This window comes from Camelina sativa, chromosome 15 (assembly GCF_000633955.1).
Source record: "Camelina sativa cultivar DH55 chromosome 15, Cs, whole genome shotgun sequence".
Classification (NCBI taxonomy): domain Eukaryota; kingdom Viridiplantae; phylum Streptophyta; class Magnoliopsida; order Brassicales; family Brassicaceae; genus Camelina; species Camelina sativa.
Window position 1 is genome coordinate 24,470,727 of NC_025699.1, and position 15,905 is coordinate 24,486,631.

The following is a 15,905-nucleotide window of genomic DNA, read 5'->3' on the forward strand; positions in this document are numbered from 1 at the left end:
TCCATAGAAAGAGTTTAATTTTAGGTACTGTTTGTACCTCCCATACAGCTTGAAAGACAGGATTTCTCGATGGCAAAGCATTCTCCTCTTTTAGTCTTATTTTATGCACCTGTCGATACATCAGATCATACCTAGATTTAGCAGAGTAAAGGCCATTTTTTGTTTCCCCCCAACAATAAGCATCCGAAGAACCTATTCTAGGCTTAATGGCTTTAATGAGATTAATCTCAGAATGATGAAACAAAGATCTTAAGAGATTGTCATCCCACTCTCCAGTCAAACGATTAAAAAGATCAGCCACCTTGAGATTGATGTTCATGAGAGAATGAATACCCAAAGGTCTTTTTGGTGAAGATTCATATAACCAGTTGTCTATCCAGACAAAAGTGCTATCTCCATTTCCTATGATTCTCTTGAGACCTTTGCTAAGCAGATTTTTACCAAACTGCAGGCTCCTCCAAGCATAGGATGGTCTTTTACCTGTTGGAGCTGATAAGTACGAGGATGAAACAAAATATCTGCTCTTGAAGAATCTTGAAAACAGACAATCCGGATCATGTAGAAGGCGCCAAGCCTGATTTGCAAGAAGAGACTGGTTGAAAATTGCTAAATCTTTGAAGCCTAAACCTCCTAAAGCCTTGGGAAGGGTTAGCTGATCATAGCTTATCCAATGAATCTTATTCTGAGACTGAGAATTACTCCACCAATAGTTCATCATTACTGAAATCAGTTTAGTAATGGTTCCTTTTGGGAGCTTGAAACACGACATCACATAAACAGGTAAGGCCATAGCTACAGATTTGAGTAAAACATCTTTACCTCCCTGTGATAAATTCTTTGCATACCATCCTGTTAATCTTGATTGAAGTCTATCCTTTATGAAGCCTAATAGTTGTTTCTTCGATCCACTTAAACACTCTGGAAGCCCCAAATACTTCCCAGTGCCTCCTTCTAGCTCAATTTCTGTTCGCAGCTTGATCCAATTCCATAAGTTTTTATCTGTTTTGGTTCCAAAGGTGATAGCCGATTTCTGTTTGTTTATCACTTGTCCAGACATCGATTCATATGTCTCTAAAAAATTCATCACCTCATCACATTGCTCTTTATTCATTTTGCAGATGAAGAGACTATCATCAGCAAATAATAAATGAGTTATTGCTGGCCCAGAGGGATGGAATTGTATTCCAGAGATTTTACCTTCACTTTCTGCTTGTTTGAAGAGATGGATCAAGGCTTCTGTGCACAAGACAAAAAGAAAGGGAGAAAGAGGGTCACCTTGACGAATGCCTCTATGGGGTTTGAAATCACCAAAAGCCTGTCCATTTATGATCACAGAATAACTCACAGAAGTTACACAACCCATTATCCATGTTATCCAGCTGTTTTGAAATCCTAAGGCTGGAAGCATTTCTTGTAGAAAATTCCATTCGAGTCTATCATACGCTTTAGACATGTCTGTTTTAATCAACATAGCAGACTGAGAGAAGACTGGATGAGTATGGAGACTATGGACAACCTCATGAGCGATCAGAACATTATCTAAAATAGATCTTTCTGCAACAAAGGCAGCCTGGGTTGGAGACACTATGGAAGGTAGATGTTTCTTCAATCTGTTGACCAGGATTTTCGAAACTATCTTATAGATCACTGCACAGAGACTAATCAGCCTAAGATCAGACATCTTGGTAGGAGCTTTGACTTTTGGTATTAAACATAAGTGAGTATGATTCCAGTTCTTGGGCATACAGCCAGTGGCAAAAAACAATAACACCTCAGAAATCACTTGATCTTTTATAACCGACCAGTACTTTTTGAAGAAAAAGCCTGTAAGACCATCAGGTCCTGGAGCACTTTCACTTTTAATGGAGAAGACAGCATGCCTAATCTCATCAATAGTTACCTGTTTAGAAAATCTTGGTTTATATTCTCCGTGACTCGAGGCTGGAAATTTCTTAAGTGTATCGGAGTCTGTAGTGGTTGGGAAGACTTGAAGAGATCTATGAAGTAATTCACTGCAATCTCACTTTTCCTACCGTCTAAACAATGATCTTCTCCTGTTTCATCTACGAGGTAAGGTAGTGCATTTTTCACTCTGACAGATTTAACCGATGCTTGAAAAAACTTCGTGTTTCTATCTCCATCAAGGAGCCATTTTTCATGGCTTTTGAAAGCAGGGATTGCGAAAGTCAAGCTGAGCAGACAATTCCTGTCTTAGTCTTTTAATTCGATTCTGCGAACTTGACCAAAACTTCATTTTCCAAACACTAATGTCTTTGCTGCACTTGTTGACCCTTGTTAGTAAAGAAGATTCACTATCAGTGCTATCTTTATGCCATGCTTTCTGGATAACCGCTAAGAAGGAGGGGTCATCAGCCCAACGTTTATCAAACCAAAACTTTCGAAGGTATAAAGGCTTCTCACTGCTAAATTTGATCAAGACAGGTTTATGATCAGACCCCAACTTTTCAAGGAACCATTGGTGAACATTCGGGAAACTAGAGAACCAAGCAGGATTACCAAAACCTCTATCCAATTTGCACTGAATCCACTGCTTATTTCTAACACCCCCCAAGTAAAACCATTGCCTGAACTACCAATCTCTGTCATGTCACAAGTTTTCAGCATAGTTCTAAACAGATGGAATGAACTTAGATCACGCAAAGGCCCACCCTTCTTTTCATCATTAGACAGAATAGCATTAAAATCCCCTACCATACACCATGCATCTGTCCTTAACATACCAATACTGATGATTTTATCCCAAACAAAAGGTCGCAAGCTAGTATCTGGGTTTCCATAAACACTAGGCCTGGGCACTAATACCCGTTACCCGTACTCGACCTGTTACTCGGCTCGTACCCGTCTCGAAAAGAAGGGTACCCGCAGCTTTAGGGTCGAGTAAAGGGTATTATAATTATATTACCCGTGAGTAAGGGACGAGTATAGGGTATTAGTTTAGTTTTCAATACCCGTCCCGTTACTCGGCCCTTTACCCGTTTTGCTACTCGACCCGTAAATACCCGTTAATATTTGGTATTATTATTATTATTTATTATTAATTTATAGAGTTAAAGTTAAAACCTAAGTTCAACTTAGCCTAAATGAATTAATATATTATTTTTATTTTCAAAATTTATAATTTTATAATTTTTGGAACTATATATTGCATAAATTTATGAATTTTTCTTTTTCGAGTTTCAGAATATAAAATTATTATTGCGATTATTGACAATTTTTTTATCGGGTACTCGTTTTTCCGGGTAATAATAAAGGGTCGGGTATTTAAAGGGTCAACTATTTTTTACCGGGTACCCGTTTTTCCGAGTACCCGTTATTTAAGGGTCGAGTATGAGTAAAATTTTTCTATTACCCGTTAGGGTCGGGACGAGTAAAGGGTCTGAGAAAATTCAAGGGTACCCGTCCCGTGCCCAGCACTAATAAACACTAGAAAGAAACCAAGACTTTGTTCTTGAAGAAATTTTCATATCTACAAGATTTTTATCCACAAAAAGGAAGTCAACCTCTAAGGTCTCATCCCAAAAAAATTGCTAGACCACCACTGAGACCTAAAGGTTCCACTGTTCTAAGATGATGATATCCTAACCACCCTTTAACTTTTTTAATATAAGGCTCCATGTCTTCGTCTCCATGAGGAAAAGTATATCAGGGAAATGTTCTTTTCTCATTTCCCTGAGGTTTGTAATTGTCCAAGGGTTCCTCAGCCCTTGGCAATTCCAGCTAAGGACGCCTTACTAATTCAGCGGCAGTTCACTAGGAACTACCGTGATTGGATGCAGCTGAGAAAGCTTGATCTCTTCCTGTCTTTTGAATTGTTCTGAGGTCAGTGGAGCAGCTTCTGAGACAATCACTAAAGACCCTAGGATAATTTTCTTATTTTTTCCTTTTCGATCCTTTGAGTTCTTTAAACTAGACCTTGGCCNAGATGGAATGAACTTAGATCACGCAAAGGCCCACCCTTCTTTTCATCATTAGACAGAATAGCATTAAAATCCCCTACCATACACCATGCATCTGTCCTTAACATACCAATACTGATGATTTTATCCCAAACAAAAGGTCGCAAGCTAGTATCTGGGTTTCCATAAACACTAGGCCTGGGCACTAATACCCGTTACCCGTACTCGACCTGTTACTCGGCTCGTACCCGTCTCGAAAAGAAGGGTACCCGCAGCTTTAGGGTCGAGTAAAGGGTANTCTGTGAAAGGTAGATAAAGGGCTAAAGAGAGATGTACCTGGATCCGACTCCATAGGCAGATTTGCAGAGTTATTTATCACCAAGATTTGAGGGTCAAGATTGGTTCTTGGATCAACTGATGCCTGAACTGAAGGGGAATTACCAAGTGTGCCCAGAGGTTCCAAAACCTTGTTGTTTGCAATATCTATATTGGGAGGAACAGAGCTTTCACCAATCGGTTGTATAAGAAAAGGGCAGTGAGATCTCTCATGCGTCATCCTTTGACAGTGAAAACAACGCTTTCTAATTCTTTCATAATCAATTCCAACAGCAACCATTGATCCATTTGGTAGCTGTAGCTCCTTTGAATTTCTAATTTTCTTGGAGATGTCTAGTAGAACCCTGACCCTAACATAATCATTGCTTTGTGTTTCCTCATCATCAAAAGGGAAATCAAGGATACGACCTTCCGATTCAGCAATCGTTGAGATAGTATCTTTCATATAGTGATTTACCGGGATATTACGCATCCTAATCCATACCGGAAGAAACTTCAAGTAATCCGGGGGAGGATTTTCAACCCATTTTTCCATGACCACTCCCCAATCATCTTGCGTCCAAACTCCTGTTTTCAGAATCGCATCCATATCTTCTTCATATTTAAAGATAAATTGAAACCGATCCCTTGATAAAGCCACCCCTTTAATCCGATCATACAAGCGCCAAATCCTGGGCATCTCTATAATCCACTTGGACATCTTTTGATAATCAGGATTTAAAAACCTACCGAGAAGGCTTCGTTGATTTCTTGCAGAAGAGCTGAATTTAGGTTGATCAGAGATGACTACAGGATGATCTTCTTTTTCTTCAATTGTCATTTCCTGAAGGCACCTATCCAACTGAAAATCCTTATCCGAATCCATACATGCAGAGTAGACTTACTAATTGTAACACAGAGGAAAATTTACTGAAACCGGACTGAAAAAATTGAAATCTCCGGTGATGGCTCTGCTCAGATGAACAATCCAAGAAAGAAGTTCTTAAACCCAGAAGGAATTGGGGCTGCAGCGGTGAAACGGCAGAAAAAAACGGTGAAAGAAGCAACGGTCGAAAAACCAGATAAAAAAGAGAAAAGAGAATTTAGATATTTTTTAGATATTTCTTTTTGTGAAATTACGAGATGATCTTGTAATATGGTTATATATTACTTATTTTTGCTACATGTTTTATTTTAATAAACATAAAATAATTAACAGAATATTTATTATTATGTTAAATTATACATAATGAATTTGACCAGGTAGGTTTAATTTATACTGGATATGTGAAATTCACATCAAATATGTACTCATCCTGACACCTAAACATATGCAGAACGAATATCTAGTGACATGTGTTATGTACTTATGTCTAACATTAAAGATAAAATCGTAATTATTATTTAATATTCAAAGATAATCCTCACCTTTAATATATTCCTATTGATGCACACTATATACTTGACAATAAGAATTAAGATATACTACTATTTTTGCATGTTAATTTTGTTCAGCAAAAGAGAATCGTGAAGTAAACATTTTTTTTTTTCCAGAAAGTCTTCTTTTATATATAACAACAGTGAAAGTACTGCAGGGTTACAAAAATATTACAACTGTGGAAAAACTCCACAAACATTCTGATTATGTTTTGTTACTCTCCATTTAGTAAAGAATACTAAGCATCGTGTTCGTGTGATAGCCTTACGTTGATGTGCGTTGTCATCTAAAAATCTTAACACTCCTCCTCATCCACTTATTTTAAATTGAGAACATTTTTATTCCAAAAATAAATAATTGTTACTTTATTACGCAATATGTTATCCTTTGATGTTTAGTGCATTTGACCAGAGAGCGGATAATCAGAATTCGTATGACACTTGCCAAGGTTTTGCATTCAAAATTTTGTCAAACACAATATTGTAAGCTGCAAAAATGAAAAAAAAAATAATAATAGCAAAATATGATAATGGTGGTGAAAATAGTAAAAATATAATTTGTTACCACCAGTTGGAAGAAAATTGAAAAGTTTATATAATTTTTTTCAATGTGAAATCCTTAAAATTTTGAATTTTTTAAATATAATATTTCTCAGCATCCAAAAAAAAAAATTTGTCTTAAAAAAAACAACCTTAGATATTTCATCATTCGTGAGTGATATGGTTATGGTTGAAAACAAATTTTTGTCTCCGTCTTCTTTTCTTCTATACTATAAAATAATTTGTTTTTTTTACAACAAAAACTAGATTGCTTCAAACAAGCCAATGTGAGAGAACATTGTTTACATAGGTAATCAAACGCGGTTCAAACCGAACACGTCGGATCATTTTGTCTGCATTGCCATTCTGAGTATGGGGAATTAACACCAAAGCAAAAGAGGTAAACTTCTTCTTATCAAGCTGAATCTCGTCCAAATAAGGCTTGAACAATGGACACTCGAAGGGCGAAGACACTATCTTCACCAAATTGGAGCAGTCTATAAGAAAAACGATATCCTTATTGTCCATCCCACTCATATATCTCATCGCCCAGACTAGTGTTTCAACCTCGACATTTAGCGGAGTAAGGCTTCATTAGATTGCCAGCCCCCATTGTTAGAGCCTCCCCCGCCGGTGGAGAACAATACCAACCTCTACCTGCAAATGGATCAGTCGCTTTTCAAGAACCATCTACAAAACACGAATAACTCGTGTTATGTCGACCTAACACCCGGTCACCCCCTCTTCCATGGGATATATCTAAGACACCCTGCACAGTTTCACCCATATCCTCCATTTGTGCTAAAAGCTAACAAATCGGTATTACAGTCATCCAAGCATCGAAAACCCAACTCCCCGTCTCCCTTACTACAACACAATTTATCACACGCCACCCAATGTAGCCCCCGTGATTGCCTAGAAGAACTCCACCAAAAATTAGAGATCGCACTGGTTAATTTGCGTGTTACCATCTTCAGAAGACGGAAAAATGACATAACATAAGTAGGAACTGCCGAAGCCACCGACTTAATCATAACCTCCTTCCCGCCCTTCAATAACAGTCTAGCAGACTACCCATTAACCCTTGTTTGCAAAATTTCTTGGACAAAAGAGAAAATCTTTGTTTTAGAGCCGCCAAAACTCTCAGGTATACCCAAGTAGGAACTCATACCACCCAGATTCATAATCCCCAACATTCCTTTTAAATTCTCTTTGAGAGCATTATCAATTGTATGACCAAATCGAACAGATGATTTCTGAAAATTGATCTATTGGCCGGAAACCCGTTCGTATCGTTTAAGAATACCTAGAACAACCTCACATTGTTCCTTTGTGGCCCGAAAAAAAAGACTATCATCCGCAAATAAAAACTGTGATATCGCAGGACATGCTGTAGACACCTTTTATTTCGGTAATAAGCTTTGCCGCCTCCGCCTTCCGAAAATTTCCATCAATACTTTCGTGCGGAGAATAAAAAGGTAAGGTGATAAGGGATTGTCTTGTCAAAGCCTCGGTGGGGTATTATTAAGTTGCAGGGTTGACCGTTAATTAAAATTTTATATTGGACCGACATAACACACCACATAATCCAAGATATCCAATTTTCACAAAAACCAAACTTGCATAACAAGTGTTCAATGAATGGCCACTCCACTCTATCATATGCTTTACTCATATGCGTTTTGATAGCCATAAAACTTCCCCCTTACAAGAGGAGTTAGTACGAAGCCAATGAAACATTTGCTGTGCAATCAAGATATTATTAGAAATTAAACGCCCCTCAACAAAGGCCGTTTGTGTTCTCGAGACCAAAGACGACAACACGGTGCCAGTGCGAAGTCTTTGACATAAGACCTTTGAAATAATTATATACCCAACATTACACAAACTTATGGACCTTAAATCCATCATTCCTAGTGGATCCACTTTAGGAATCAGACAAATATTTGTCATATTCAATTTTTTATCAAAAGCACCATCCTCTAGAAAAGAGTTCACCATGACTTAATATTACCCCACACCTTCTGAAAGAACAGGACTATCATGCCGTTCGAACCTAGAACCTTGTCCGAATGCATCATAAAAAGCGTTTCTTTAATCTCATTCTCTGTAACAGGTTATGTTAAAAAGACATTAGACTCCCCAGAAATCAATGTCTGAACCTCACTTAGTGTAAGTTTAGAAGTAAAGAAGTATAAGAAGATTCAAGTATGGAACAAAAGAGTTTGAATGTCGTTGAGTATGGTTGCGAGAAAGAGAGAGTGTAAGAGAGAAGTATAGAAGAAGAAAAGAACTTCTTACTCAAAATAGAACATGGTTACAAACTACATATAGACATGTGAACTAATGGAATATTCCTATACAAGATTCTAAATGTAATTAAGACATGAAAGGGACATGTCTCTTTCTTAACAACACATGTGACTTCTACTTCTCCCACTTGCTTGCATCTCTAACGGTTGGAATAGAAGGATCTAGAGACTTTGATTCTTCATGAGACTTGTGGGACACTAAGCGGGCTTCTCTCTTCCAAATGGCTTGATCGTACGGACGGCCCGACTAAGATCGTACGGACGGCCCGATGAGACTTATACGGACAAGGTTGTACGGACAAGTGTGATCAATCTCAATTTATACTTAGTGTCTCTTCAAAATCCAATCGGTCCAAAGAAGTAAATAAACTTTGAAAATAAGATACCGTAGTACGTTGGATATCGTCCTCCTCCGTCGACCATCTACCATGGTCATCATGAAGACTAATAATATGATTCATGGCGCGTTGTTACTTTGTCTGAGCATGAAAATAGTCGGTGTAAATGAATTGTTTTTTTTTTCTTGTTTTTAATAATATTATAAAATAATATAAATTACCAAAATTAATATCTAGTATCATCATTTATAAAAATGTTAAATATCTATTTTTTTGTAATAATTCAATAACCTATCTAAAATCATCTAATTTTCAATAATTAAAAAATACAGAAATTCTTCAAAATTTTACGAATTTACAAATCACATAAAGGAAAACTCGGTGAAGTCAAAAAAAAAAAAAATGACAAAAATAAATAAATAAAGGAAAACTCGGTATAACCGGTTCGATAACTATACATAAGCTTCTTCTATTAACAAAACAGCACAATACAAGTTCGCTCGCATACGCTCTCATCAAAGCTCTCAGAAAGGTTAGGGTTTTCATCTTTATCAATTCAACGCTTTCGCTATTAAATTACTTGGAAATTTCTTAATCGAGTTTCGTGATCATCTTCTTCTTCTTAGGTTTCTCGATCTGTTTGGTTGCTTTACACATCTGTAACTATGGCGACAGAACCGAAGGCGGCGACTGCTGAAGTTGTCAAGGTGGATCTGTTCGAGGACGACGATGAGTTCGAGGAATTCGAAATCAACGAAGGTGAAGTTTTATTTTATTTTCACTCGCTGCTTCTTTGATTTTGAAATTTATGGATGTAGTTAGGAATTGATTGGTGATTAGGTTTTGGTGTTAGATGTAAAGCTTCATATGGCTACGATTTCTTTTGATCAAGTTTTGATTTGAACAGATTATGCTTTGCAAGTCCTCAGATTTAACCTAATAGTTGTAATTGATAAAAGATGGTTCGCTACTGTTATGAAGTTTAGTAGTTCTGATTGTGAAAACAAATCTGTTTGATGTATATGATTATGCTATGATGATGAAGCTACAATCTCTCATAAACTCTACTGATAAAAGACCAGTTCTATCAGCTACTAATTGGTTATTAGGTTTAGTATTAATTGGGAATTGGGAATTGGGAATTTTTTGGGGGCTTTGAGTAGCTTGGAGAGAGTTTGGATCCTCTAGAATTTAGCTGAGGCTACGGCTATTTTGATTTTGGTTTCGGGATTCCTTTTGATTCTGCACTATGTCTTGTGTTACTTGATGATCAGGTTCTGAGTTTTAGTTGAGTCTTCAGATTTAACTAATAGTTGTATTGAAAGAACTGATAAAGGAAGTCTCTATTGTTTTTGTATGAGTTGCGTAATTCTGATGTTGAATGGACCTACTTAAGCGTCATTTTTTATGGTCTCAAGTCAAATATGTAATGGATATTTTCTTATGTTTGGCAGATTGGCTGGAGAAAGAGGAAGTGAAGGAAGTTAGCCAACAGTGGGAAGATGACTGGGATGATGATGATGTCAGTGACGACTTCTCGCGTCAGTTAAGGAAGGAGCTTGAGAATGGTGGTGAGAAGAAATGAGGTCTGAAGAAAGAATGTGAAAAGGGCAGGTCTCCACATTTTGGAAATCTCGTCTTTTTGTTATGATCCAGTACTCAGTTTGAATTGCATCCTTGGTTTATAGTGGCATGTATCAGTATTGGATTCTCCTTTTACTTTGCACCTTTTAACTCTCCCTTGAATGCAAATTTCTTATCTTTGATGATGATATTCTTGAACTGGTAAGAAGATTCTATTTTAGTAATCGCTATCCTTTCACAAAACACCTGTCGAGTAGAGCATTTCTCATAAAATCATCTTCTCAATAAATCCCGAGCATAAAAGACATTCAAAATGACAAATTAGACCACAAAAGAATCCTTCATACTTTGTTTTGACAGGAACCTTAAATCTTTATCCATCAACAGAGATCTATAAACATCACAAAATAACGGTAGAGAAAAAAATCACATAGACATGGTTGTTGTATGTCACATGAAAGAAACAATGGAGAACCACTATTGTTTCTTTCTAACACTCATCGTCTCCTTCGTCGTCATGGCATGCTCTTGTGTAGGATCGATCGATCAAGGATACAATTTTTAAGAGTGATCACAGAGAGTATCCCCCAGTTCCTGTCTTAAATGGTCTTTGGAAATTTTCTAGATTTCTCAGTTCAATCATTAAACACAAGGGTAGCTAGAACGGGAAGATATATTCGTGACAAAGTTGTCGGCGATACTTTAATGTAAATATGGTGTATGATATCTTGGGTGCTCATAGTGCTTACAATTGCTTTATTTCTGTTACGGAGATATGTACTTGTTTTTGAAACTGAAGAGTGTCTTTTGAAAGCTTTTTTCATTGATAGAGTGAAACCGTTTCACCTCTGTTTCCTCTCCAACCATCTTTCCAAAAGTGGTGTGGGGTTGCATTGATTCGGATTCATAAAGTGATAAGAGATAAGAAGGCATCGTATTCCCATAATTGGAGATTACTCATTGTGGTTGAAGTGGTAGCAGTTGTCAAGAGCTATATTAAAGTCTTCTTCCGTTTTGTATTGGAGTGGAACTCTGCCCTTACCCTAACTCAGATTCGACTATACTGAATAACTAGGTGATACCCGTGCTACAGCACCGGATTATATATTTTGTTAGTTATTTTTTTTTGTAATTTGTATTTTTGTAATATAGTTTTTTATTTTGATTTATTTTCTTTATTTATATAGTGTTTATTTGTATATTTGGGGTTATACAGTAAATTAGAAATCCTAATAGAGTAAGTAGTTTGTAAAATGTAGTTTTTCACGGAAACAGACACACCACAATAGTAGATAGTACGTAGTTTTGTAAGAGAATAGACACTCCGCAATATCGGATAGTAGTTTTGTAAGAGGATAGACACACTCTGCTTCCATGGCTTAATTTATAGTTTGATAAAAATACATGTTTTAACGGATTTAACTCAAAAAAAATTTATATTTTAAATTTTTAAGAATTAAAATATTAATATTACTTAAATATTTTATAGACTTTAAATATATTATAATATTTTAAACTTTCGACGGAGTTCAAATATTTATAATAATTTAAACATTGTATAAAAAATTTAAATATTTATAATATCTTAAACTTTTTTTAAAAACGTAAATATATTATAATATGTTTACTTTTTAAAAGTTTAAATATTTTCAAATATAGAACCAAATTAAACTGTTAAATTTGGATACCTGATAAATCAAGCTTCCTGCTCATTTGTACTCAAAACATTTTAGTCACATATTTATAGTGATTATGAACCATATTCCATAATATTTAGTCGATGTGGGATATACACCTTTTCTGTAAATTAGTTTACAACTTTACATATATATAATTTCTGCGTTTTTAATTCTTTCTATCTATACTACTCACAATTAATTACTAAAATTTTGTTAAGGAAATATTATAATATCGGAAATCAAGCAATTTAGTCAGATTTGGTAACTTGAATATTCGTTTTTAAAGATTTTAACTGAATCACTAAATATTCCTTTTAAAAGATTATCTGTTAAGATCAATCTCGGTAATTAAGGAAATATCCGAATTTTTGGTAATTAAAATTTATGGTTTTCATTTAAATACCTTAAAGGAAAATGAAATCAGAGTGTTTGCCTATAACGAATAACTCTGTTTGGGATCTTAAATAACTAATCTTGAATGAAATAATATACTGGATCCGAAAAATATTATTCTGAAGTACAAACAGATCCGCGGGTTTTTTTCCTTCTGTAGTCGGATATGTAAGGATTCGCGTCCCGACCCGGCAATTTTTTAAGTGATCGACCGAAGGCATTTTCGTCATTTAAAGAAATCAAAACTATAGGTTAATTAGATTAAATTTTGTGATTCTCTAATCATTTTTAATGAAAAACCTATCAAAACCAATTCATGGTCCATTTTTACTCTAGAGAGTACTTCTGCTTTAATAGTATAGATATATTATGCTCTAACTTTGGCTGGGAGATTACTTGCCCAAAACAGTAGAAGATCTGGTCATCCATTTGTTTATACTGAAAAAGCTATCTCAAGACAAAATCGGGAGACACCAAAAGATGAATATCATAACATTCTAGAGGTATCAGAAGCAAACATCTTTACAAACAAAATATTATCAAGTTCATCAAGACAAATGTGGACGATACAAGAATACAAAACAAATGCCGATCTCTTTTATTACCGAACCAAACAAAAAACATCCTACACTCAAGCAACCACCAACCGAGGAAAGAGAGGTGGCAGATCTGCTTCACAAACAAAGTTCCAAGAATCCACGAAGTATTGGTTCCCGAGGCTACATACCGCACAAATAAGTTGATCGATAAGCAAGTAGCTGGAAATTTTTGACAATTGGTATTTGTTCCTCATTCTGCTCTGGACTGACCAGCTCGAGAAGATAAGATAATGCCTACAATGAGGCCGTAAAGAGCAAGTGCTTCTGCAAAGATGAGGATAAGAATCATCCCGACAAAGAGTTTAGGCTGTTGAGCATTTGCCCTGAGAGAAATTTCAAAACCAGACAAGTCAAGATACCACATTAATTCAAACATTCAATACAAAAAGGATTATAGCTGCAAGAGAAAAAAACCTAACGCCCGCATCTCCGACAATACCAATGGCCATACCAGCTGAGAGACCAGCAAGACCACAAGCAAGACCAGAGGAAAGGTGTGCATAGCCATCAAAGAGGTAATAAGACTTAGCCTTGGGATTGATACCGGTACTGATGATAACAGCAATAATGAGTCCATAAATACCCAAAACCCCAGCCATAACCACAGGGACAATAGACTTCATAACCAATTCAGGTCTCATCACTCCCATAGAAGCCACACCAACACCACTCTTGGCTGTCCCATAAGCAGCTCCCATACCTATAATATAAACCCAATCCAATGAAATTTCAGGCTACAACCAAATACGATCCCTCCAAGTTTCAGGGAATGTAAACAAATCAATACCTAAATCCAGATTCTGATCTAAAAAAGTTAATTTCCTCAGAATTGAGAGCCATATAGGAGGACTATGTTACACATTCTTACACATTACACAGATGATGATGCAATAGCATTGTTCATTTGTTTGAATCATAATTTGATCGAACCGCTAAGAATCACTAATCCATCAATCAATTAGGCCAACGATCTCATACATATAGGTCTGTAACTAGAGAGAAATCATCTGAATCTCATAATGGTTTCCAGTAAACAGGAACATGCTCAGATTAAACGGAATTTGATAACGAATTGAGAAAGAGAAGCAAAATGCTTACAGGAGAAGACGAGAGCGGCTGCAGCGCCAAGGAAGCCGAAGAACGGAGCAGTTTCATCGCCGCTGAACGTAGACATCTCAAAAACTTGGATCGGATCGAGAGAGAGAGAAAGATATTTGGAATTTTGCAGCGACCTCTCTGTGTTTTTTTTTGTTTTCGTTTTTTTTTTTTTTGGATTTTTCAGATGAGTGGAAGGGAACCACGTACAGTAGTACCTTTGTTGTAACACGTTGCAATTGTAATTGGGCCGGGTCTTAACCGTGCTGAAATAAATGCCTTTTTTGCTTTTCACATTAAAAAAATAATATATGAAAAAATAATAAATCAAAACCAATTTTGTGACTATATTAATTAATATTTTGCAATTTTATGAATAGAAAAAAGCTTCCAAATAAAAAAAATTTCTAAACAAAATCTAAATCTACTTTCAAATTTTATATTTTATATTTTATATTTTATATTTTATATTTTATATTTTATATTTTATATTTTGAAAGAGAAGAAATAGTATATAAAAGGTAAGTAATGGTAAGAGACGTAGAGTGGTAGACAAATTAATTTAAGTAGGAATGAGAAATTAACAAGACTGAAAGTAAGAAGAATTGCATAAATTAAAGTAATTTTTAATTTAGAAGATTTAATACGGCTTTCGGAGGAGGTATTAAACTTGTATTTTAGGAGATTTTAGAGTATTCTTAAAATAACTTGTTATTCAATTGATGATTTTTAAAAAATTTCTAAAATTCTATGTTATTCAATTTGGAAACTATATAAATCATTTAAAATAATTTACAATCTCTTGTTATTCAATCAATGATTTACAAAACTTACTTAAAATCTACTGTTATTCAAAATATCACAATTTTTTAAAAAATGTTACTTTGAATGATTCTACAAGACTTTTGTTTTTTTTAGTTGAAAAATATGATTAACAAATCATATCTCCTGAGATAGAATTTTAAAGGATTTCATAAAAAAAAACAGTCAATACAACACATAGATAAACTCTTCCATCGATCCGACAACTCTAATCACCACCGATGACCAGCTTCTTATCCACCTGTCCTCTGTACAATCCTCCGATTCCTATATTATCCAAATCCTCCGATTTGGGGATTTATACTAGTTCAGTATAATTTGGGTTGCAAATAATTTTATAGCTTTGTTTAATCCAAAATCGAACAATGAACCTCTCTTTGCGTTATTACTAGTTCAGTATAATTTGGGTCACAAATTTTTTTATCGATTTGTTTAATAGCTTTGTAGCCTTTGTTTAATCCGAAGATTGAATCTTTTGTTTAATCCAAGATTGAAATTGATAATGATCTCTAGCTGTGAATATAGTAATGTTTTAATTTCTTCACGAACGCCATCAACTCTACTATATTCACAAGTTTTATTCAACTTTGTTTGATTTTTATCTCCCATCTACGTTTCTGCAACTTATATGTGATCTGAATTTTTTTTTCTTTCTCTGATCTCATAGGAAACTCAACGTTGGGTTGGATTAATAGGAAGCTGGTAGTGGTAAGTTCATCAATTCATTCGCAGCCCAAATCAACCTGGAATCTCTCTTTGAAGTTATGTCCTTCATCTCTTGCACCTTCACAAACACATATAAGCGATTGTATAGAATTTTTTTCTTTTTTTCTTTTTTTGTGTTTAAATATTTTAAAATCACAAATTTTACTAA

The 15,905-nt window shown here is 35.3% G+C and overlaps 2 protein-coding genes across 2 annotated transcripts; one reads left to right on the plus strand and one right to left on the minus strand.

Moving 5' to 3' along the window:
- LOC104747446 (protein DELETION OF SUV3 SUPPRESSOR 1(I)-like) lies at nucleotides 9,318-10,648 on the plus strand. The gene is made up of 3 exons (XM_010469079.2): nucleotides 9,318-9,391; nucleotides 9,486-9,618; nucleotides 10,314-10,648. The coding sequence occupies exons 2-3, from the start codon at nucleotides 9,525-9,527 to the stop codon at nucleotides 10,442-10,444; spliced, it is 225 nt and encodes a 74-aa protein (XP_010467381.1). The 5' UTR covers nucleotides 9,318-9,391; nucleotides 9,486-9,524; the 3' UTR covers nucleotides 10,445-10,648.
- On the minus strand, nucleotides 12,983-14,413 carry LOC104747447 (V-type proton ATPase subunit c1). The gene is made up of 3 exons (XM_010469080.1): nucleotides 14,213-14,413; nucleotides 13,529-13,814; nucleotides 12,983-13,437 (listed from the first exon to the last, which is right to left on the minus strand). The coding sequence occupies exons 1-3, from the start codon at nucleotides 14,286-14,288 to the stop codon at nucleotides 13,305-13,307; spliced, it is 495 nt and encodes a 164-aa protein (XP_010467382.1). The 5' UTR covers nucleotides 14,289-14,413; the 3' UTR covers nucleotides 12,983-13,304.

Bases quoted from the DNA above. Each gene is read 5' to 3' on its own strand.
- LOC104747447 (XM_010469080.1), bottom strand. From the start codon at position 14,288: ATGTCTACGTTCAGCGGCGATGAAACTGCTCCGTTCTTCGGCTTCCTT. The intron at 13,815-14,212 runs GTAAGCATTTTG...TTTATATTATAG, and splicing joins AGCCGCTCTCGTCTTCTCCT to GTATGGGAGCTGCTTATGGG. The intron at 13,438-13,528 runs GTTTTTTTCTCT...AATTTCTCTCAG, and splicing joins GTCGGAGATGCGGGCGTTAG to GGCAAATGCTCAACAGCCTA.
- LOC104747446 (XM_010469079.2), top strand. From the start codon at position 9,525: ATGGCGACAGAACCGAAGGCGGCGACTGCTGAAGTTGTCAAGGTGGAT. The intron at 9,619-10,313 runs GTGAAGTTTTAT...TATGTTTGGCAG, and splicing joins GGAATTCGAAATCAACGAAG to ATTGGCTGGAGAAAGAGGAA.